The 24,259-nt window shown below is 37.6% G+C and overlaps 1 protein-coding gene across 4 annotated transcripts in view; it reads left to right on the top strand.

Moving 5' to 3' along the window:
• CNST (consortin, connexin sorting protein) overlaps positions 1-23,792 on the top strand; it is a 51,064-nt gene extending 27,272 nt beyond the window's left edge. For 2 of the 4 annotated variants that reach the window (XM_065680126.1, XM_065680128.1), the window contains exons 6-12: positions 916-1,002; positions 1,457-1,571; positions 4,089-4,110; positions 4,290-4,386; positions 9,508-10,379; positions 17,925-18,060; positions 19,652-23,792. In XM_065680126.1, the coding sequence (XP_065536198.1) occupies positions 916-1,002; positions 1,457-1,571; positions 4,089-4,110; positions 4,290-4,386; positions 9,508-10,379; positions 17,925-18,060; positions 19,652-19,857 (1,535 nt within the window). In that variant the 3' untranslated portion in view covers positions 19,858-23,792. Of the gene's footprint in view, positions 1-915; positions 1,003-1,456; positions 1,572-4,088; positions 4,111-4,289; positions 4,387-9,507; positions 10,380-14,650; positions 15,117-17,924; positions 18,061-19,651 lie in introns of those variants that run through there. The other 2 variants (XR_010613002.1, XM_065680129.1) reach the window with 2 other exon arrangements.
• Positions 23,793-24,259: the final 467 nt, after the last annotated feature.

The raw sequence follows: 24,259 nt of genomic DNA, 5'->3' as shown, positions 1-24,259 counted from the left end.
ATATTGTTGTTCATAAGCCATGGTATGTATGAGGCTAACAAGAATAACAAGTACTGGTTGTGGCTTTGTAATAACTACTCCAGTGTTTTAATGAGCATGAATAATGGAAATTATTTTTTTCTGTATTACCGAGAGCATCATTCTCTGTACTTCTATTCTCATTCTACTGTAGAATTAAATTCCAAATAGCTGGCAAAACATGGCTTTAAATAGAAAAACCAGCAACTCCAGTTTGATGGAACTGGAATTATCCTGAATTTTTTGAAAATATGTAACTACCAATATACCTTTGTGAATATATTGATAACCCTAAAGGAGGCGATAGAGTTCTTCATATAGGAGTAAGCAGAATCTTCAGAAAGAAGACCGGATGAACTCAGGTGTCCAACAGTGTTCTATACAATGGTTGAAAAGGGGGAGGGTGGGTATCTCTTGAAAGTTTGAGTTGGGGGAATTTTCTTAAACATTGCCTCCAGCTGGTCAGTAGAAAGGAACCATATTTTCAGGTATTTATGGTTATTGACTTATAATTGTATTTCTTGAGAGATACGTGCTGGTATTTGATTGTTTTGCTTTTAATTTTCTGATAAGAGTTGTTGGCATAAGAACATTTTGCTTGTTTCTTTTCTAGAAAAACTTTTGTTGGGCTTAAGGCAGGTGGGAAGAGGTAACTGCTGAAGAGAACAGGATTTTCATTTTTGGAGCTTTTCTCAACTTTACTTTTTACTTGATATTTTCATGCCTCTATTATGTTCTTCCTTGAACAGAAATTTGCATGCTAGCCATTTTTTCAATCTGATCCAGCTATCTAAAATTCCAGGTACATAATGATTGCCCTTTCAAATATGCTGCTGAATATAAGTAACTCATAACATGTCCATATATGTGTGCATTTTTCTTTAACCTTCCATTCAGATGAGAAGGCAATGAAGTTTATTCAGCTTGAGCGACTGTATCATGAACAGCTGCTTGCTAATCTTTCTTCTATACAGGAGCAGTGGGGTGAGTATAGGCTAAACTGATATGGCAGAAGAAAAAGCTAATTTGGTTCGTATTTCTAAATAATGCAGTATACTTTTTGCCAGCTTAGAAATGTTACATAGCAAAAGCAGCATTTATATCAGAATTTCTCAGAGCTCATTAAGAGAAGAGTATTCCTGCTTTAGATTTCTTCTTACGCATTTCATGAAAAAGGTGCAAATAGTTTATCATTCTTTATTAATTAAGACGTTGATCCAGTTGTTTTGAGCTTATTTTTGGTTTAGGGTTGGTGAGTCTGATGCAATTAAAATGAAGTGTGTTGTGAAAAATATAGTGCTGTTTTGCATAGTCTGAAACAAGACTGTAGAGCACACAGAGGAAGTGCCAGTATTTCTCCATTAGTTTCATGTATATGTTAGGGAAATAATACTTTTATTAAAGTACTTCGGTTAAAATTGATTTTGGTTTAATTTAGAAAGAAAATGGAAAACAGCAGTTCCTAGTCCAGTTACAACACTGAAGAATTCGGCTAAAGACCTGAGCGGTGAAGAGCTGGAAAAGCTTACTAGAGTTTGCTCTTCACATCAACAGTACGTATAAGACAATATTTTTACTTTTCCAGTACTTACCTTAGCATAGCTTTTGTCTCCTTGCCAGTGCAGGTCTTTTAAAATAGTCAGTGTCAAAATAAAAGTTGCATCCATTGACTGCAGTGAATTTGGTTATAAAGTGGTGGTTCTTTTGTGTATGTAACTAAAATTTATCCATTACCATGAATTTTCACAATGTTTTAATACAGTTTAAGAAATGCATAGGGACTAGATGTGGTTTCAACAAGTCATTATTTTGGCAGGAGTGGAGTTCTGAGTTTTAGTATTTTCAGTCAAAGTAAAAACTGAGTAGTGTTAATTTAGGAAGAGAGAGGCTATGGAACTGATGATGGTGCTTGTGTCTAATACCTATTGGTTTAATTGCTGTTCTTAAATTGTCCAGCATCTCGGACTCCAGCATCTACCCTAAAGCTTTTAATTCACAAATTGCCCATGTTTTAGGACATTTCCCAATGCTTTAAGTCATTCTAGTTATCTTCTCTTGATTTCATAGAGATTACATAAATATTATGAAGTAGTGATTCTGTAGTTCCATAGTGTGGCAGTATTCTTAAAAGATGTGAAATCTTAGTTCATACATGCTTTGCCTGATCCGTCAGCTTCCTGAATCAGTATATCACATTATCACAAACTGTTGGACAGTGCCAAGGGTGCTCTTCTGGGTAGTAACACATACTACCATTTTTTTACCCATCAGGAAGTAGATCTATTATTTCATGGGTGAATGTCCTACTTACCTACCTACTAGGCATTGAGTTTAAGGGATGGATGGGAAAAAATGAACAAACAAATAAATAAATAAATAAATACCAGGTGCCAATCAATAGAAAATGATCAGGCAACAATAATAAGGAAACTAACCACATTCAGATGCTGTGAAAAGACCAACCTGTGATGAGGGAGGTGCTCCCCATCAGATGGGGAGAGAGAACTTGTTCAAATACATTTGCATTGGCTTAGTGTGGATGTTATAAAAGCCAAGATCCTCCTGTTGTTCATAGAGAATACGATTTTTTGTTTTTTCTTCAGGGTGACCAGAGAAGTTTGAGAGCAAACAGGCTGATAGCCAGAACCCAGCAGGGATTGTTTGTTTGGGTGGGAATGCCTGGAAAGTGTACTCCTGCATTTCCTTAGGAGGAGGGAGCAGCCCTAGCCCTGTGGCTGCATGTTTACACCCACAGCCTGCTGCTACTGCGAGATTGCCTCCCAGCGCCTGTAGGGTTCCTCAGCCTAAATTTCCTTGCATATGACTTTGCAAGTCCACAAAAAACTTGAGATCCAGATCTACTGTAATTTATATACTGCATCTAGCAGCACCTCCCTATTGTCACCTCAATTGTCACTGTTTTGAGAATAACTCTACTTTCTCCTAATTCTTCTGTGTGGCCTCACTTCAAAATACAAAATTTCAGTTATGTAACATCATTCCTGGTTCTGAGAAATGCTGCAGTTTGATAAAAATTAAGGCTTGTGTTCATTTGCCATGATTAGTTCTGCGCATTTAGTAGTATTCCCCTTCCGAACTCTCTAGGCAAAAGATTTATTTATTCTTTTTTTTTTTTTTCCCAAACTTTAATCTCCATTTATTTTGTAATTAAAATTATACTTTAATTTTTAATGAATGGCATGCAGATCTCAGGAAATCTGAGTGTTTTGCTTTTGTAGTTGAAAGTAATGCAACTCTTTCTGATACTCAAGTTCTACAGCTACATACTGAACATGTTTGTTTTTTAAAGATAGTTTTGAGTGTCCATTATTTGAAGTTTAAATGGTAAAATTTAAAAGTCAATGGGACTTTTAAACGTTCTTGTTACAGAGTGTGAGCATCAGTACTTTTGCCTCTTGCCTCTCCTACTTTTTTCAGTAGTTTACAAATTGCTGAACGTTTTGTCTTCATTGCTGTGTGAAAGGCTGCGAGGCAGATGCTGCATGGTAAAACACATTGTGCATGAATCTCTACACGGTTTGCAAAGTCCACACATTGTTAGCAGTGCTGACTCACCAGTGAATCCCAGTGGAAGCTGCTGTGTCTTAAGTACCCAGAAACGTGTCTGTGTCCCATGTAAACAGTCTGTGGAGAGGGAAATATGTTTTGTGGGGATTTTTCCATTCTTTAGTCTCTGTTAGAATGATCGTTAGTTGTAATACTAGTAGTTACTGAGTCCTTATGTGATTTTTTTAAGTTGGTGGAATTCTGTTTGACCGTAATGTTTTACAGGAAGTTAAATCCTGTGATATTTTGCAGTAAGTTTTCTTTTGACTGCTTTCTTAATTAGTTGGAGCAGTGTTTGGGCTAATTAGTCTTCCGATGGTATTCACTTGTAGTACAGATCTGTGCTTGAAAGTATGCTAGCATGCTGATGCTGTTTCAGTGTAAGAAAAGTTCTGTGCTAATAACAGAAGAGAGCAAAGGTTTATAAGATTTCAGTTATATTTGCTATGAAGAATGTTGCTACTAAGTTGTTTAATTTATTCTTTTTTTCTTTGTTGCTGCAGGCCACAGGCATCCAAAACTAAGGTAAGCAGCTGTTTAATTGAATCTGCTTAGTCAAAGACTGCTATAAATATATATTAAATATTATTAGATATAATATTTCCAGTTTAGTACAGAAACTATTTGAAGTTTGGATGTTTCAAAAAGTCATAGTGTTCCTGCTTAATTCCAAAACTTACGGGAAATACTATCATATTTTACAGCTACTAACTGCAGGAAATACATGGGAGAGCGGTTGTTTGCTTCAGTTAACAGAATCAAAACATTTAAAGGAAAGAGAAGCTGCTGCTTTTAAATCAGGTATTTGTGTGTGTATGTGCATGTGCATACATTTGCTTTAAATACTACACTATACTGACATCTTCCTATAAATACAATGAAACTATTTCATTTGAGGCTAAAGCATTTGTTGGATTCCCACAGATTCATCCATTTATGCTAATATATATTTTTTTTTCACAACTGCACAATGGATATACGCTGCAGCTGTAATCAGATGTTGATATTCAGAATTGCAATTTAAGAAATTTTCACTTACTTCAAAAAAAGGTCTTTTAAAAGTGCATACATTTATAGCAGCCTACATAAACTATGAAACTGTGTAGAACTAGAGATAAGATACATAATTTGGATGTATAAAACATAAGGGGAACAGTCTGACAAATATTCTGAGTTGTGGCAATTCAGTATAGATAACAATTCAGTAGTAATTGTTTTAGTAACCATTGTAAATTCTGTGCAATGTACTGATTTTGAGACATTTTTCTTGTAGCAGAACAGAAAATTAGGAAGCTTTTGGGGGGTCTTGAAGAGAAAAATATTCTTCAGTTATTTTTTTTCAGTACACACTTTTATGTCTGCTTCATTTTCCTCCTCCTGCCTTGGCTGCTTTGTTTGAGTAATTTGTTAAAAGTCATTGGGTTCTTATGAAGCATTTAAAAATTAATCAATTGTTAAAATGGAGATGGGGTTCTTTGTTAAAATGGAGACAGGGAGCATTGTTAGGCTACCAGGCTGTGCTTTACCTGTTTTCTCTTTTAAGCAAGAAATTTCTGGGGTTTTTTTGCCACATTCCAGTTGCAAAATTGGCCTAAACTCTGTACCTTTCCTCAAAAGCAGCAGAATTTCTCACCAGAAAAAGAAACGAGGTTGGTCTAAGTGACCTGAGGAGGTCCCTTTCAACCTAAAGAATCCTACAAGTGTGTATCAACCGGGATGTTCAGGAGAATCAGGAACTAACACAGATGCAGTGTCACAGTTCTCTACATCTGTGGATCATCCTCATCTTCATCCTCTTGAACCCTATGCTGCCTTTTCTCTGTCTTTGTTCTAACTAAACACAAAACATAGAAAATAAAAACCAAACATGTTCTACAGCTCAGAAAGCAGATAAAAAGAAAAAACCTAATGCTTTTTTTATTTTTGGATGGTTGGAAATTTCCATGGAAAAAAAAATAGGCACTTTTATTTTATTCGAAGTGGGAATAAGAGCTTTCAGGAGAGCAGGATCTCTGAAAATTTGAAACTGCTGAATTAAAGAGCATTTTGTGCCAATGTTTAAATACAGTAGTGCAAGCTTAATGTGGCAGGTATTAACGGTATAAATGGACTTTTTTTGTGCCTTTCTCTTACTGTAGCTCTTCTCAAAATATCATCAAAATCTTTGCTTTCGTGTGAGATGCCTGTAAATTGATAAAACTGTGCCTTCCAGTAGAATGACACAAAGAATTTTGCAGCAGCGCTAAATACTTTTTCAGTACAAAGACAGGAATAATTCATGCCCAATTCAAATTTAAATGGTTAAAATTTGCAAAAGATGCCTTTCACAAGATCAGCATGTTCTTGAGGAAACAATGAGTTGTCACCATGACAGGTCTCTTCATCTGTTAAGTCAGTGCGTGGTAAATTAGCTCCTGCTGCCCCTCACTGAGTCAGCGTGTTGGCAGCAGGGGGCTGAATGTTTTTGTTGCAGTTAGGACAAGTTGATCCATAACTCTGCATTTGTGTACGCCTCTCAATGGGCTACACAAAAAATATTTGAGCTGTGGCTGAGTGATCCAGCTCAGCACTAGGAAGAATAGGGGAACCTGGGGCTTGTTCTTGATTTTGCCTGAACCCCAGCAGAATCCTATACTAGAATAACCATCCAGTTCCTAATATTTGAATCTGTTCAGCATTACCCTAAATGCATGGGCCTTCTAGCTGAAAACTTAGAATGCTTGTCTTCTGCTCTTTGGGGTGGGTTTTTTCCTCTACATCATGAAAAATGAGAAGTAAATGTGTAAACTTCTGTCAGAAATGTATTTGTTGATCTTCAGGAGAACTACTTAATTCACTTTGCTGGTAGAGTTAGTCTGACACTGAGTCAGAAAAGGGAAATTCTCAAGTGGTTTGAGGACTGTCCCTCATATGAATTCATGTGCCCAAAATAAGAATTTATGTATCAATTATGAATAAGAAGTATTAGCTTATGCAGAGAGATATATTACATTGTAGAGATTGTTGCACTGTGCTAAGGTAGCGCCTTCAAAGTAAAATCACGGTTACCTTACTGATCTAAAGCAAAAATTACTCTATTGACTTATTACAGGCATTTGGGAACATAGTTGGAGTCTCTGTAGGCAGTTGATTCTAAGATTTTACGATCTCTCCTGGGGATACAGTGATCAAGATAAGAAGCTGGCTAGTCAAGATTCCTGGGACAGTAGCTGAAGTAGTTTTCTGCCCTTCTGAGCAAGCGTTGTTCTGTTACATATTTCTTTCTGGCAGATTTTCTCTTTGAGTCTGCCAACAGAGACCTGGACCCTTAAAGTTACATGTGCATATTAAAAGATGAGCGTTGATACATTTTAAGTCCATTAATTTCTTCAGGTTCTCACTGAAAGCCTTTAATAGTGTTAACTAAAGATAATCAAATCCATGTGTTTCATGAAACTCTTTCTAATGAAATTATTAATTTAATAAAACCCTTAGCATAATTTTGCAGTGTGTACATATAGACGCATTTCCAAGATGGGAAGAAACTGCTTATGCCCTGTTTACTTTTAGATCATATGATATTTGTTTTTAAATGGAAAGAAGGACAAAGATGGAGAAGTGTGAGTTCTCCAATGATAGAATGTCACAGTTCAGTACTATCTCTGCTAGGCTGTCTTGGACTAACAGGATAAAAAAGTGGTGGCTACAGTGTCAAGTTGGAAATAACCTGGGGGGAGGAGGGGGACATTTATTAAATTACCATAAATGCTTTTGTGCTGGAAGATTTCCAGCAGACACTTAACTGTATCTCTGACAGTCAGATAAAAATTACTTCCATGTTGGTGGGTACATAGAATCATAGAATAGTTAGGGTTGGAAAGGACCTCAAGATTGTCCAGTTCCAACCCCCCTGCCATGGGCAGGGACACCTCACACTAAACCATCCCACCCAAGGCTTCATCCAACCTGGCCTTGAACACTGCCAGGGATGGAGCACTCACAACCTCCCTGGGCAACCCATTCCAGTGCCTCACCACCCTAACAGGAACGAATTTCCTCCTTATAGCCAATCTAAACTTCCCCTGTTTAAGTTTTAACCCGCTACCCCTTGTGCTGTCACCACAGTCCCTGACAAAGCATCTTCATTAACTCAGTAGGAAAAAAGTATTTGTCTTAACTTGCCTAGAGTCTATAGTGGCATGGGTTTTCTAATGCAGGTGTTTTGAAGTAGGTGTAAAGAAAATACTGAAAGCTGCTGTATGTCTGTAGTTAGATAAGGATGCTAGGAGCATTTATTACTCTCTTGGGAACAGAGTTCTGAGCTCAAGGGTCACCCTTCACAGTAAATTCCATTTAACCTTTGTTGCGGTTGGAGCTGCCAACAACGTCTGTTGTAATGTGGATGTACCCACTAAGGAAAAATTGACAGATGGTAACAAAATCTTGCACCAATAATCCAGGCTGTGTTTGAACTCATGACCTGTATATGAAGGACTCTGTATCCCATTACAAATCCCTTGAGCTGTCTACTCATCTGTGTCTAATTTTCAAAATGTCCCTGTCTCCTACCCATTTCCTCTTTCAGTGTTTTACAGAAGTTAGATTCCCTGTACTCTTTATATTTGTTGATGTTGTTCCTGGGGGGTGTCCTGCATTTTGGGATGGCTGGATATTCCTTTTTTTTCAATTTTCAAGCCAGTCTTTTCTGTGCTACCTTGTATTTCATTATCCTTTAAAATGGGGATAGTTTATAATTTAGTAACATTGTTCAATACAATGAATGAATGCAAACATTTCTTTAAAGACTAACAAATGTGACCCTGTTTCAAGTAAGTTCAGGAAGTTGCTCAGATTGTTAAGTGAGGTTTAACTGAGGATGAAGGATAAGATTGGCATAGAGATCTTTAGTCATTCTTGTGAGAATGTGTACAGTTAATAAGGGCATTGCTTCATCTTGTCATTCGTAAGACTTCTCTGCTTTTTGCTATGACCAAGAAATGCAAATGAGTGTTTTCTAGAAATGTTCATTTGTTGTTTGAGGTTGTTACTGTAACAATAGTCCTACTATAACATAGCCTTAGCTTAATTTTTATTAAAGTATGGAATAAAAGACAGTTTCTGTCATAGCTTGCTTCAGTGTTCTGATTGTAAATGTCCCCTTTTACTCTTCATAAACCTAAACAACTTGGGCTAACCATCTACTTCATGAGCTGATAATGCCAATAGTAGGCGATTTCAAAAGCTATGTAGAATTCCCCTGGTTTCTTACTGACAATTCAGATAAGAAAAGTCAGTTTTCATTTGTATTGTAAATGTGAATACAGAAATAAGCTGCATCCAGTTGCATTTCTTAATATGTAAACTAACATATGTATCCCAAAGTAACAACTTTTTAAGCAATTTGTTGTGTAAAATAGTGGATATTTAATATAGCATTAACCAGAGCAGCTAGTTACCCACTTAAAAGAAATCGAATTTAAAATTCATTAAATTAGTATGATTTCAGCTTCTTCAAGCAAATACAGGTATCTCACTGTGTGATAGATACACTAGCATCAAAATGCAATTTTCTGTTAAGTAAATTTTTCTCCAGGTTGCCATGAGATGCACTCACATAAAATATGCCATAGAAGAAAACTGGCTATTCAGAAATATACATGCATATTGTGCTTGAAATATGGGAGTAACTCTTTCCAGGAGGGCACTAAAGCACATGTTTTGTCTGCAAAAAATGTGTGTGAATACTTTGCTGAATTGGGAGTCAGATTTTCAGACTACTAACGAAAAGTTTGTACTGTCTAGAGCTTAAAATACCTGCCCTTTATGGGAATGCATTTTAAAGCAGTAGGTTGCAGCATTTTCAAATCACAGTATACTCTTTCCCCTGGGCTGATGTTTTGAATCGTTTTAGAACACTGGAATTGTTTTTCCTGTTGAACTTAGGTACTGAAACTTGTCCTGGCAGTCGACCAAAGAAAGAAGATCAACAGCTGAGCACTAGTTCTCCAGGTGAAAATGAAACTGAGACACAGATGGAGGCAGCAAATCTTCGGGTAGCTGCAGGAAAGGACCACATGGAGGAGCAGCACTGCAGTGCTGAATCAACATCAGAGCCACACACCCAGTCCACAGGGACAGTGGGCAGGCTGTCTTCGGGCTGTTTATCGTCTGGGGATGCCAGTAAAGATAACAGTTTGCAGCTGAGAGAAAGACCGCTCTTTAAGGATGTGGAAGATATAGAAGTCACAGCTGAGGAGCCTGGAGTAAAACTCCCTCTTGAGCCAATGGTAGATGCTTTGGTTTTAACAGATGCTGATTATATGCCTACTGATTTAGTTGCTACTGAGAAAGATGTGCAAGCTGATAGAAATCTGCTCAGATCAAAACATGCTGCTGGCTCTTCAGAAGTAACTAGTGGACAGCTTGGAAATAGTGATTTAAGGCAGCAACAGGAACAGCCTGATGATGAAAAATCTTCGCAGGACAGAATTGCATCGAATGTATTCTCTGGGTGCAGTAAAGTGTCTGAGACTGAGAGTACTGCCAATTCACGAGTATGCAAGGAAATGCAGAGAACAGCAGGAGAGCAGGAGAAGGTAAATAATGAAGAACAAGAAGACTTATTTCTCAGATTTTTAAATGGTAACATAATAGACGCTGAAGAATCATTTGCAAACTTAGAAAACCAAGAGAACTTTGATACTGTTCCAGACATTTCACCTGAACGAGCATCTTACAACTCATTGGAAGCTTTATCACTAGATGACAGCTTTTCTTCTCTTGATGAACTTGCAAGAAGGATAGAGATTGCTGAGGTAAATACTGTGGGTCCTATAAAATCTTCCATGTTTATCTTAATTAAAGTATTTTAGGTATTGCCAACTTCAAAATGTGTTAAATATTCCTTTATATACAATTTTTTCTTTAATCTGAAAAGAAATCTATACTTATTTAACTGTTCCAGTTCAGAAAGAGAGTTGGTTTGCCTCCTTAAACAGCAGTGCTCTGTTTCTAAAAATAATATTGATTTCTACATATGAGTGTGAACACCCTTTTTTTTTTTTTCCCTATTCTGACAGAGACTGTTAGGAGGTGAGCTGGCAGTTCCTGTTAAATCACAATTTCATGTCCGAGATCTACGTACTGCTTATGATGTAGCATGTGCTTCATTTCTATTCATAGAATAAAATTTGCTTTTCTGTGCCTGTTCTACACAGGTGACAGCTACATATGCAATAAACTCTATACAGTGTGTGGGCTTCTAATTTTGCCAAGTTTAGACAGGTTTGTTGCTCAACCAAATTAAGAAAAAACTTCTCAGCCTGAACCAGCCTTTCTGAAGCACTGCTGATGGCCACAACAAAGATAAGTGCTTCATAAGCTGAATCGCTCTCTGAAAATATAGATTTATTGCTTTGGGATTTTTTGGAGAGTGTATGATGACATCTGTGCTTTATTTGTCTTCTGGTTTTGGTGCATTTGCAACCATGGGACCTTAAAAGCTTTTTCTTTAAATGAAAAAATGAGATTACTGTGCAGTGATGTGATTACAAATGCTGGAGGGGGAAGACTTGTAAAAATGTATCTTCCTGTTTCATCTCTATTTTTTTTTTTAATGCATTTAACAATACGATATCCCTTAGCAATAAAGTGACTGCTTTTGTATAGATCAGAAGCTAATGCACAGAGACCCAAGAACCACCATGATCACTTAGGGACAGTAGCCAAGCATGGAACTAAATACTGGAGATCCATGCTGATGTTATTACGTATTTGGCAAAATCTCCAGAGCCGTAAACAGAGCATTTTCTTTTTCTCCCCACCTAAATAGCTTCTTAACTCCTTTCCAAGATCATTCATCCTGTCCCTACAACACCTTGTCAGGTGTTATGTCAGGTGGGATGTCAGGAAGCATGCCACATAGCAGGGCCATGTGCACAAAACTGTACACAAGCTCTTGACAACACACAGATGTGGAAAACCACATACATGTTCAGACATGTTATCAAACTTTTTCCCTAAATCCATTGGCTTCTGTTTGCTTAGAGGATGGTCTTGAAAAAGAGCATTTTCTTGACAGTCTGTGCTAAGCTTATTTACATGTATAGCAGAAGAATAATTTAAATATCATCCCTCAGGATTAGATTTCTTTTGTACCCACTGAAAGTTCAGCATTTTAGCAGGAGAGAACTGTTCTGCTTCATGTAGGAAAAATCCTAAATTAATCCTATAACAACTGTTTTTAAATTGCTATGTTTGTACTATTTGCATTTTAGAGGATGCGATAGGAAGCAGCATGTCAATACTGTTAGAAAAAAATATGCTTGTGTTGATTGGCCTGGTAACCAGAGATGATATGTTATGGGGAATCTAGTTTAATTTCTTCTTTGCTGTCCCAATGCTAGGACTGCCAGTACTCTGATGGCAGAGTTGAGTCTCTAGAGAGGAAAAAGTACCTTGAGTTCTTCCATAGTACTTTTTCTGGCCATACAAGGCACAGTCTTGGCTGGCGCGCTGGGAGCTGTGCATGAGGGAGAAGGATTAATCTCAATACTGATTAACATTTGTGATATGCAGCATCTGGTGCTGTTTTGCAATATTTGAAATTTCTGGGTGCAGCAACGTGAGTTAAGGGCAGCACAGCAGCTTGTGGTGTTTCATTAAACTGGGAAACCAAAATGCAAATGTTTATCTTATCACCTATCATTACCCTAGGCATTGTTTTTCAGAAGTGGTGAGCATGAGTACCTACAGCTTTCCTGAAAGACACCAGGAACTGAGAGAGTTTGGCACCCCTGAGAAAGCAGCACTGTTAACTTGCTTTCACTGCTGTGTTGTCTGGGAAGAGGGGAGGGCTCAGTGCTAAAATAAGGTTCCACTGATGTTTTGATAAGCAATTGATCTTTCACCCAGCAGTAACACTTCTTTCTTTCTTCTACACCTGAAAGCTTTGAATTTTCATTGTTCAGGCTATGGCCATCTAATAAGATAAGTGTTTTATTTCATACAGTAGTTATAAAAACACATACCAAAACAACTTGAAACATAAATCAATTTGGTTATGATAAAACTTGTCATGGAGGGTGTATTGCCACAAATAAGTTAGAAGGAAGGCAGAAGTAAAGATTATAATGAAATAACCTAGGTACAAAGATCATATGGTAGGACAAAAATTCATTAATATTCTTCAATGGAGGTGTGATGTTGACTTCTTTAAAATGGGGAAGGGTAAATACTTGTGTATGTATTTACAGTTAGGACAAGCTTTGTTTGACCCCATATTGAGATCAAAGAATCATCTTATGTAGTTCTCTAATTTAGATCCTTGAAGTCAGTTGCTTTTAGTCTACAATTTACAGTAACTAATTACAAGACTGAAAACCTGCAAATTCTGACTCTGGCTTTAAATAATTGCAAAGTTAAAATGGTACTTTACATACGGTGCACTCCTTTCTATTGGGTGTTTCTTCACTAGTAGAAACAGTGTAGCGTAATGTGCAAATCGTGGAAGATCACTGTCATTTCATAGAAGCTAGATTCGTACAGCTAACAAAGAACTTTGAAGCACTCAGCAGTTGGCAACAGATACTAGAAGTGTATTACCTCTTCTTGGATATCTTTGCTATTGTTTCTGTGAGAATGAAGTGACACACCAGAAGTCAAACAAATGGTAACCTAAATCATGTATTTTTCCCTACAAATTAGAAGTTCATAACATAAGCTTTTTGTCTGAGCGAACATCAGGGCAACAAGTAAGATCTTAATGTTTTTTCCTACTTGAAAAATTATTTGATATTCCTTTCAGAAAGCAAAGGTAATGAGACTCTCTATCACAACACAAGGTAGCAGCTTTTGGTTGACACAGTTTTTACACCAAGACTATTTAAAAGTACTGAGTATGTATTGACTAGCAGCAGATTTGATTGCAGAAATGAAGTCTTCACCTATCTGTGCTAGGTCTGGAGACAATGGCTTGGTGAGATTCCCAGTTTTCTTGTATGGCTGGGGTCCTGTACTTTTGAGTTTGCAAGAATTATGCTTCTGTATGAAATGCTTACATGGTATCTGAGATATTTATTGTTGTAGAAAGGAGTTCTGGTACTTTCATGGCAAGCATATGAGCAGAAAAATGGTTAAGAGTCAGATGCTGTGGTATGAATATTGAATCTGTTAAGTCAGTTCCTTTTCAAAGTCAAATTACTTACATGCCTAATATATTTTATTAGTGGTTTGTCTGTTGCTTATAGCTTAACCCAGGGCAGTCTTGCTTTTTGTCAGTTTGTTGTACAGTTATGGATTCCCACTTAGAAAAAAATCTGGTATTGCTAGGAATGAAACTGTAGGCTTTTACCAATTATCTGAATAAGGAATACTGTCTACAGAAGAATACACAAACAAAACTCCTTGAGTGGTTCTCTACATTCAGACCAAAATACATGATACAGTGAACTTCTCTTCCTGAATCCCAGTTTGCAGTGCTTCCAGTTTTTGGGATTTTTGCTTATTTCTGTATGCTACAGGTGATTCCAGTAGTCAAGTCTGATCTGTTCTCTCTAGGAGTTTGAAGTACAGGACCTTATTTTCATAGTTTTGTCTAATATGTTTATCAATATATACATTCACACACCGTATTTGCAAAAATGTGCATAATGTAAGAAGGTTTGGGTTTTTTTTCTATAGGCAAATTCTGTTTGAAATAGAGAGAAGACAGTAGGCTTGTTTAGAGCTTATGTTTTTCTTTATTTACAGCCAGGATATTGAACTTTATCTAAAGAAGTTTAGAACTTTTCTGTGAAGCAGAATCACTTTGTATCAATAGTAGTAAAAAGAGGCAAGCTAAGATATTAACAGAGTTTCAGTTAGCCAACAATTTTTGCTGCTATCCTTTTTAACTGTTGCTCAAAATGCCACCACATACCTGTATGCCATTTTCAGTTCCTATACAGTACTTACAAGAGCTCTGGTTAAAAGACTTCTGTGAAGGCCACCAGAGCCAGGTGAGTAAGCTCAGTTACACAGATGTTCCAAGAGCATCTTTTGTTAACTTTGTAACTTTGACTTAAGAAAATGTTCAATGTTTCAACAGGGTTCTTTATGCGGCTCTCTTTTGTAACAGAGCTGTGTGAAGCGTGGCCTGGTGCACGCCTACATTTTTCCTCCTGTGGCTCAAGTCAAGCAGAGGCTTGTGGTCAGCTGTATTAACCACAGCTCCCTCGTTAACTTCCAATTTAAACAATGTAATCCGCCTTTTTAAATTCCTCTTGCCTCCTAAAGACTGGAATGGAAAACTTCAAGTCTTACATGGCAGCTAAGTCCCTCTCTGTGGATGTTTAATTGGAGATGGACCTAATGCAATCAATTCATATATTGCTTTGAAATCTCTCTAAATAAAAGGTATAGTAGAAAAATACATTTTACGATTGTTGTAATTGCGTGAGATTTTACTTTACCTGACAGTCTTCTTCACAGCAATAACATTTTTGTGACAGAAAATAAGAATAAAATGTGGTGATGCTTGCATTAAGTATTTTTGAGCTGCAATTGAGAATATGGTAGAAAAGTTGTAAATATTGCTTTATACAAAATTTCAGATGTTTGTATTTGCACTTTTAGCAATAAAGTGTATTGTGATTAGGAGGCAATAGTGTTGTGGGTTCTTTGCAGAACAAAACAAAAATCTTAATTATGTGACTTGTGAAATTCAAAGGCAGATGAAATATTCTAGTGGGAATTATATATCATGTAAAAGGGATATTCTTAAAAGTACGGTCCGTGGCTTTTGTTGGGACAGGAGAGTAACAGCAGCACACTCATTGTATTGCGAAATCAAAAGCTCCCCTCTTTTCAAGCAAAAGATGTTCAGAACAGAGAAACCGGTGCTGTGTCAATTAGTTCTTTATACATTTAGAAGTAAGTCCTGAAACAAAGCTGTGTAGGCTGACAGGGAAAGTCAATGAACCTCCTTTATAGCAATACTTTCCTTCGCAAGCCTTTTACGTAACTGTAATCAGGGAAACAAGCGTTTGCACATCGTCCTGTCAAAGACAGCCCTCTGGTTTTAAGGTTGGAGAAGACAGAGCTTGTGAAAGTCATTCAAACACTAGCAGGAGCCAACAGACAAAACAAAGTGTCTCAGTTTGAAATGACTACTGGCAGAACAGACCACCATATAGTAATGTTAAGGCAGAGTGGTACAACTGCCCTGCTGCCCTGGGTGACATTGCTGCCATTGCAGTCCAAGCCACCTGCAAACATGTGTGCCAGGCGGCAGCAAGCCCACTGCTGGGGTGGTGCGGGAGGAGCATTGATCCTCTTTATGAAAGCAATGCCATACGCAAAAGATTAAAATAATCTACTCTTTTAAAGGACATTATTTCATCTCTGCCCTCCCATATAAATAAATCAAATTAATACACTCCTACATGATCCCCCTTGCTTGTCACAACAAGGAAGACATAACTGTCAGTTTTCTGGATGGGCTAATAAATTTTCATGGCAGTTCTGCAGGGCTAACAATGTTACCAGTCAAAGCCTCACCCCAGTGCACTTGGCTGTTGTGATGAAACACTTTCAGGCTATTATCTCTGGTTCAGTTGTGCAAATAGTGGTCCTTCATATGTTTACGTAAACAGTTTCTTTCCACAGTTTTACTACTTTAAGTATTTCATTGAATTGTTTCATTAAATGATCCATTCAAGCTCTTGAGGAGATAATCAGAAGTGAAAGTGCATATGAAAAGGGGAAGTGTGGCAGAGATTGATTTTATCCTCTCAGTTGTGCTGTGGGAAAAATTGTTGGACTGTAGGCACATACCCACAATGACCAACTCGAGTTTTTCAGGGCAACATTATTTATTTGTCCAGTTCAGGGCTATAAAATGCTGCCAGACTAGAGACCTGAAAGTGTAGTTGCCACATTTACCAGTTAAATTGTTGCAAACACCAAATGCTGTAGTTGGTACCCTGCCTGTTGGATTGTGCTCTGTGTTTCACTGTGTTCAGTGCACCATCTCTGGTTACAGCATGCATTGCTGCATTGCATAAGTTTGTAGCATGAAGCAAGTTTAGGGGAATAAGTCACAAAGTGACTTGTTTTCTGTTTTTCTACAGCTGTTAAAATTGCCAAGCAAACAAGTTTTTATGCATGGTCTTCTAACTTAGTTTGGTCATGGGGAATGTTAAGCAGTGTTCTGCAGCTACGGTGTTATCTGGAAAGCTGCTTATTTTCCACTTTTAGTTTATGTGAAAATTAGAGACATTTGGGGTCATCTCCTACACAGATGAGTTGCAAACTCAGTTGCAGATGTGATGTGTTTTCTTAGCTGTAGCACAGATGTACACAGATTACTTTTCAATTTAACCAATGTCATTGGTGATTTACAGAGTAAGTGCTACTCGGATTTACAAAGAGATGAATAATACCTTTTTCATGTAAAGATGATCTCAAGATAAATGAGGGCCTGTCTAAATATGCCTCCTATTTTAATTTGTTTGTTTCTAGCACACCAGGAGCTGCTTGCTAGGCAGGTTTTTTTTTCTCCTGATACTTCCCCTACTTTCATTTATCTAATAACTGGGAAATTATAGACTGCTCAGTCTGGTATAACATCCCAGAATGGCTTAGTATATACCCTTGCAGCTAAGCCAAATGTCATAGCAAATGAAAGAGAAGTTATGAGTTATTGACTTGTTGACTGTATCACTGTTTGTGTGAGCTGTTTGGGTGACCAGCCTGTGGGAAGGATTTTTTAACTGCTCCTGTATCGAGAGAGCTTATGACAACATGGAGCTGGAATCTATCCAAAGTGGTGAAGCTTTCTCTTTTTCCCTGATATTGTCTCTTTTTGGTTTTGTGGCCTTACTGTAGCTGCTTGTTCACCCTGAGGAACCAATTGCAGTGCTGGAAAATTAATCTCACAGTAAGTATTTGATAGCCTTTGCAGGATTTTGTCTTTGGAGAGGCAACAGCAGTGTGTCATGGGGCTTCTTATTGCCCTCTAATGATAGCATTTTTGACATGAACCCTCCTCACCACTGCCCCAACCCATTTGATTTAACTTGAGCTTACAAAGGTACTGTTGCAGTGAATACAAAGTATGATCCAAAAGTAAATGCATGTGTATTTAATTTTTATACCAATTAAGGGCAAGCAGTGTCAGCAGTCAGCAGAATGATAATGCGGCTGTCCTGCATGTTAAGGAATTTATGTATTCAAGAAGGTGTAACAAGTGCTGCAATTTTAAGAAGAGTTTTTAAGGTCTTTTAATTGTTTAAGTCATCTCCTCCTTAAAGTTATTGTTTAATAGATCCCACACTTGGATTTCTCACATCTCTTGTGGCACTCACTGTCTTTCCTAATAGATTGCCCCTGCAGAAGGATTGGTGTCTATACTAAAGAAGAGAGATGACAGGGGTGGAAAAACAGTTGCTCAAGTCCACCAAAGGCAAACAAAGAGAAGAGTGCGATTCCAAGAAATGGAAGACACATTGGATCAAGGTAATTTAAAACTGTTAATTCACGGTTGCATTCTTGGGGTGCAAATGGTGTTGAACTTTTTGTTCATAAGAGCAATATGGGCATCCTGTTTTTTTTAAACTTAACCAAGTAATAAATGCAGGTGATCGATCAAGGATTATTCTATACCAGGTGCAAGACTACAGAAGGATAAAATAAGTACACTTCGGTTTTAAAGCTTGATTGAGACTCATGCCACAGGTTTTTTCCTCCGGCCGAATGATTTGCAAGCAACATCTAATGGGTGTTCTTTCATTAATGTTCAGAGTCTAGAGGTGGGAGAGGTAGGCTTTCTCCCTAAATCTAATCCATGTAGGTAAAGAGGAATGTAAAAGAAAGAAGTCTATTGTGCTTTGTCCACAGGTAGCTTCCCAAGCTTTCTGGTAGACCATGGGATTGGAGAGTATCAGATTTTAACCTTGCTTTGCAATTAAACATCCACATATATTTGCTAGCTGGCACTAATTTTGGCTAAACACCTTACTGCCTTTATAATGGGCTAAACTGCCTTATAAGAAATGTAATATATTAGTTTGTTATGCTTTTCTTGGAGTTTAACATCTCTATTATTCAAACCAAAAAGATGTTAAGAAAAATACTTTTGGTTACTAATGATAATACTTTCTATATCCTACTGTGTGTGCCAGCCACTAAATGGAGGAAAATAAAACCCATTCACATCCCAAAAGTGAGCTTACCCCATATTTTTCTTGAAATTATTTTAAACAATTTTGGTTTTAAATGAAATTTTGAGTTTCTTCTCGGATTTTTTTTTTCTTTTCTTGACCCAGGAATTTAATGATTCAAAGGAAAGTTGTTATTATTTTAAATCTGATTTCAAAACCATGGAAAAATACTTGAATGTTTCCTCCTTTTTTCTTCATTTCCCATGTTTCTTCTTCTTGATGTAAAGTGAAGAGAGTTCAGAAATTTTCTTAGAGCCTCCAATCTGACAGAAAATGCAGATGTAATTCATGCATACAAGTTACCAAGGACAAGTGAGGTTGTGAGGATGCAGCAGAACCCCTGCAACCTCTTTATTGCTCTTACCCTGAAATGAGCAATTGTGCAAAGAGTTACTACAGAGATGTAAAGCTAACCCTTCACATTAGCCCACCCTGAAGGTTTTGTCTCTATCATTACAGTCAAAATTTGAAAGCAAATACAAATTGCTCATGATAGTGCAGTGTCAGTACAAATGAAGATTGTTTCCATTTGTTTTAGTTTCAAAGCTTTCATTTCATTCCAAACATTTCCATGAAGGAAGGCTTTGGTTAAACAGCATTCTCAAAGTTAAGTGTATTTGTGTCAGTGTGGTATGACCCCGCAAGCAATATCAGCAGGGACAGGTACACAGGTTGCAGAAATTAAGCTATATTATTATTTAGGTTTCTGAAAGGACTGGGTAGAGAAAGATACAGTTCCTGGTATGTATTGTGGTCACTTTGACACGGTGAGCATTATTAAATATATTTACCTCCTGACCCGTTAATGGTAAAACCAATCTCAGATTTTCTCTCACAAATTCTTTGTATATTATCCTTTTTCACTTTTTCTTCTTTTACATTCACAGACGAAGTAGCTGGTGGCTCCTGTATTTTGCTGATCCTGCTGTGCATAGCAACTGTTTTCCTTAGCATTGGAGGAACTGCGTTGTACTGCACCTTTGGTGACATGGAATCCCCTGTGTGTACTGATTTTGCAGCCAACATGGATTTCTATTATACCCAAATATTGCAGCGTATGGAAGAACTTAAACACTGGATAGCCTTCTCATAGCTGAAATGAGCAGAGACAGCACAGTAAGAGATCACCGGTGGTTACTGGAGATGGTAGAAAAAAATGTGATTTCAAGTTCTCTAACACTTGCCGCCTGCAGGTGATGTGTATTTGATGATGTACTTACACTTCTACTTAAAAATCAAGCGAATTCTAGTTTAGCAATCGGGTGGCAAAATGTTCACATTTGTTCTTAACTGTAGCAGTGTGGTATGGGAGAATAAGAAGTTATTGTCATCACCCTTTTGAGAGTAGGCAAGTAGCTTTTCAACAGCTTAAGCAAGTGAAGAAGAAAGAAGAAAATCATCCGTCTTCTGCTCTCCCATTGCCACACATTGTGTAAGCAATCTCTGGAAGCTTAGTAAAAGACAGCTTTAATTTACAGCTGTTTGTGCAAAGGTGTTGCCTCCAGCTATCATGCAATAAGTCTGTGTTTTATGGAAATATTGTTTTTATTCTAAGTCTTACTATTCTTCTACATAGTTTTTCTCCATTTTAATTCTCCTGGTGAGCCATGTAATTATTTGGGTGGAGTGAGAAAAGTGCAGCAGCATTCACAGAGCCCTCATTTGGTGATTAACAGACTGACCCTGTATGTTAAAGGTTATAGTGAATATCATGAGTGGGATAAATCTGCTAGCAGACTTCAGTAAATTTCCTGGAACTTTACTCCCACTATTGTGGGGGCTGTTTGAGAAATGGAAGGTTAAAAATAAATCATTGGTCTCACTAAACACCGAAACAAAAGTAAGATGTTTACTAAATTATTCATGTTAAAGGGGCTCTGGCCAATTTTAAAGCACCTGGTAGCAGGTGTGGGGCTAACTGAGTTTTCTGTCCAGGTATGTCACTGACTTGGAGTAATCACTTTGTGCCTCAGTTTCTCCCCCATAAATGGGGAATAATGATCCTTGCCTTTGTCTGTGAATTTTTATTGCAGTTAGGGCTCACATCTGATTCATCCCAGATGAGTGCACAGGATCACCAAACTGTGTGGCTGGGGCCTCTCTCGGTGGGTGAATGCTGATGTGAAGTGGAACTTAACCAACAGAAGAGATTCAGAGGCTCACTGCAGATCCACAGCCTGGTAGTAGTCCAGGGCACTCAGTCCAGCAGAAAAAACACGTTTACATCTATTTGCCCTGCAGTTCTGAGACCTGCGTTGTAAAATCTGTTCTTTTTCTATTACCTATACAGATTTGAATGAGTACAAAGAGTCATTTTAAATGGGTATTACTATCACTTGGTGCTTAGTCCTTCCTGTATGGTATGTGAGGGGGAACACTGACATGACTGTGAAGGTGAGAATTAGATACACAGGGCTTTGGCCCACACTCTGGTCAAAATATGGCAACTGTTCTTGTAGAGATCACAGTGTCCCAGCCCTGCTGAGGGCGTTAGTGTGAAACAATTCCTTTACACCTCAGGAAACAGCATTTTTGAGGGGTCCACTTCACTCCACTCTGTGATTCCCTGCTTACTAACATGGTATGATGCAGTGTGTTCAGGTTTAGAATATTATTTTGTAAAATACTGTGAAAGGAAATCTTCAAGATGTGGCTCAGAATTACAACATTAAATGATCATGCTTTCTGGCATATGCGAGCAGATTGTCCCTCTAGTGAGCTTCATTGTTCCTAACGCACTGTTATACTTCACAGGTTTTTAAAGTGAAAGTTAAAATAACTTTTTTTTTTCTAGAATAAATTGCATGTATGATTTGTCTTCTTGGTTTCACTGCGGAGGCTTAGTTTATCTGTACCTTAGGGAGCCTCCTGTGCAGCTTCATATTAAACTAGCAAATTTTAAATACCCAAATTAGTGAAACTTGATTTCAGAATGAAACTTGAGAACAGTAGTTTGTATATTTTTTGTTTGTTGTCCTCAGAGTATTATAATGCTGGGCTGATCTAAAGGAGAAAGACACTTTTGTATTTTAAAGTGTTACTGGCTGGTTCAGTTGATTCTTTGAAGTCTGTGTTTGTTTATTTATTTAGTTTTTCTTTTAAAGAGAATCTTATTTTTCTTTTTTGGTTATTTACTCACAGAGTAATTAAAGCATGCATTCAGTTAAAATATGTATTTATAGAGACTGTGTAGTTAGAGTATATTTTGGGTTTCTGTAACTTTGCATTGAGTGTTTCAGGATATTAAGTTTATTCCTTAAAAGACAACTGTTGATACCAGCTTACATAAAAATTTTAAGCTTTTGTGCACTTCATCACCAAAAAGATCAAGAGGTATATATAGAATATTTATTCAAAAGTATATCAGATATGGAGATCAAAAATCCGCTACTTCTAGGTTCATTTCATTGAGACTATTTAAAAATAATTATTTTATTTAAAATTGTAAAGCTATTTAAAGTCAAAGTGATTTTTAATAAGTAGTTCATTTTAAACAGTGGCCCAAATCCTGGTATGTCTGCTTTGTGCTATATTCCCAGTGCAAAGACTCACTAGTATCATCAGAACTGCCTACAAGAAGATCACGATGAGGCTGGACACCAACGTTACTTACACGTACCTGATGAAAAATGAACAGCCAGGTGCCTGTGTAACTCGGCTACCTTACACTTGTGTTGTAACTTGGAGCATCTCTCCAGCCTTCCCAACTATGCCAAGGTACCACACATGCAAAGTCTCTCAGGATTTGAGGGAGCAGAAGGGGCACATATGCACAGGCTGCCCAGCTCCTGATCTGAGCTGCGCACTCCTCAGTTGCAACTAAGTGGTTGAATCTGGACCTAATTTCTGTTGGCATTACTTTATAAAAGCTGATGGTACTAACTCTTGCTTCGTGTGACAGTGCTCTTGGATTGCTGGTGACATTGCTTCTGCCCGAGTTATCTGAGGGGTTAGGATCTTACAGTCTGCTAAATTCAAGCTAAAAGAAATAACTGAAGTTAATTCCCTTGTCTGAGTATTTTGAGGTAAAATAATCCTGAGCAACAGCTAAGATTGTTCTAAGGAGGAAGAGAACAGAGGGAAAAGGCTTCCTATGCACCCCATCTATTTTAAAGCCTTTTGCATACAGGTATTTATTCTTTTTCCTTCCCTGCCACTGTCTTTAGGACTGTTCTGCTTAGCAGTAGGGGAGACGCACTATGCTGGCGTACAACAGTTTATAGTTGGTAGGAAAATTCAGGGAATGCTTCAGTACTTGACAATAGTTAAAAGTAATTTCTTAAAATATGACTGGATTTCAGGCTTATACTGTACCTTAAAAGAAGTTGTGGCCACTTAATCACATGCAGCACTCTACTAGAAACCTCCAGTTTATTCTTTGAGCATAATTATTTTGAAGAGATTCTTATGAAAACCGAGATTCAGCATATGCTGCCAAAAAGAGCTTTCTGATGACATGATTAACACCCTTACCCCAAATAGCCTGGACTACACCAAGAAAAGCACTGTACTGTAGCATAGTCATACTATACTACAGGCTTGTTTTCTGAACAGTGTCGGTAAGGAAGCAGGTATTCTACAACCCAAATATGCCAGCAGAAGTTTATGATCTAGACACAGCCCATGTTTTAAAATTTTCCCAATGTCTGTGCTTTCATACCTGAAAAATGCATAGCCTTGGTGACAAAGCAGTAGGAAGCAGTCTGACTGAAAGGGAAACTCTTTTTAGGGTTTTCAAGAGTAGAGGACAAGCTTGAACTATCAAACAAGCAGAGTAGATTGGAAGTCTAAATTCTTGTGGGATAGGGGACTGTTCCACTCAGTAACCTAAAGGGATGTTACTCTCCAAAGAAAATACGTTTGCCTGCTGTAATGTAAAAACCAAGACCATCTGAAAGGACTAACTGTAACAAATTCAGCTTCCTTTAACAAAAGGAGTAAATAATTGTGTTTGAAACTATCACCCAAGCTTGTAATTTAAATACTGTAGCAAAAATAATAAAAACTGTCCCAAAGAAAATACATGAACCTCTTTTGGGTACTGTGATTCCTAAACATATAAAAATACTGAGAAATTTTCTGTGAAATTCAAGTAAATGAGCAGTACTGCCAATAAGAATTTCATGGTCAAACCCAAGCCAGAATGGAAAATGAAGATAAAATGCATAAGGTTTGGTTCGGTTTTTGGCGTAATGCAGTTTTTCTGAGGGAGGGGTGTGGTGTGTCTTTGGTTTTTAATAAGGTCATTCAGTTAGGAGTGGACCTCAGAAAGTCCTGAACTTTCAAGGCAGGGTCAACTGAGATCAGACCTAATTGCTCAGGGCTTTGTCCAGTCAGCTCTTGAAACCCTCCAAGGATGGAGACTGCACAACCTCACTGGGCATATTCCACTGCTTGGCTGTCCTCAGGGTGAAAAAGTTATCCTTCATATCCAGTCTGAATCTCTGGTTCAGTTTGTTGTCACAGCCTCCTGACGTGCGCTGCTCTGAAGAGCT

Source organism: Lathamus discolor, chromosome 5 (genome assembly GCF_037157495.1).
Source record: "Lathamus discolor isolate bLatDis1 chromosome 5, bLatDis1.hap1, whole genome shotgun sequence".
In the NCBI taxonomy this organism is placed as follows: domain Eukaryota; kingdom Metazoa; phylum Chordata; class Aves; order Psittaciformes; family Psittacidae; genus Lathamus; species Lathamus discolor.
The sequence above is the reverse complement of the archived record's forward strand: the minus strand, read 5'-3'. Positions and strand labels throughout refer to the sequence as shown.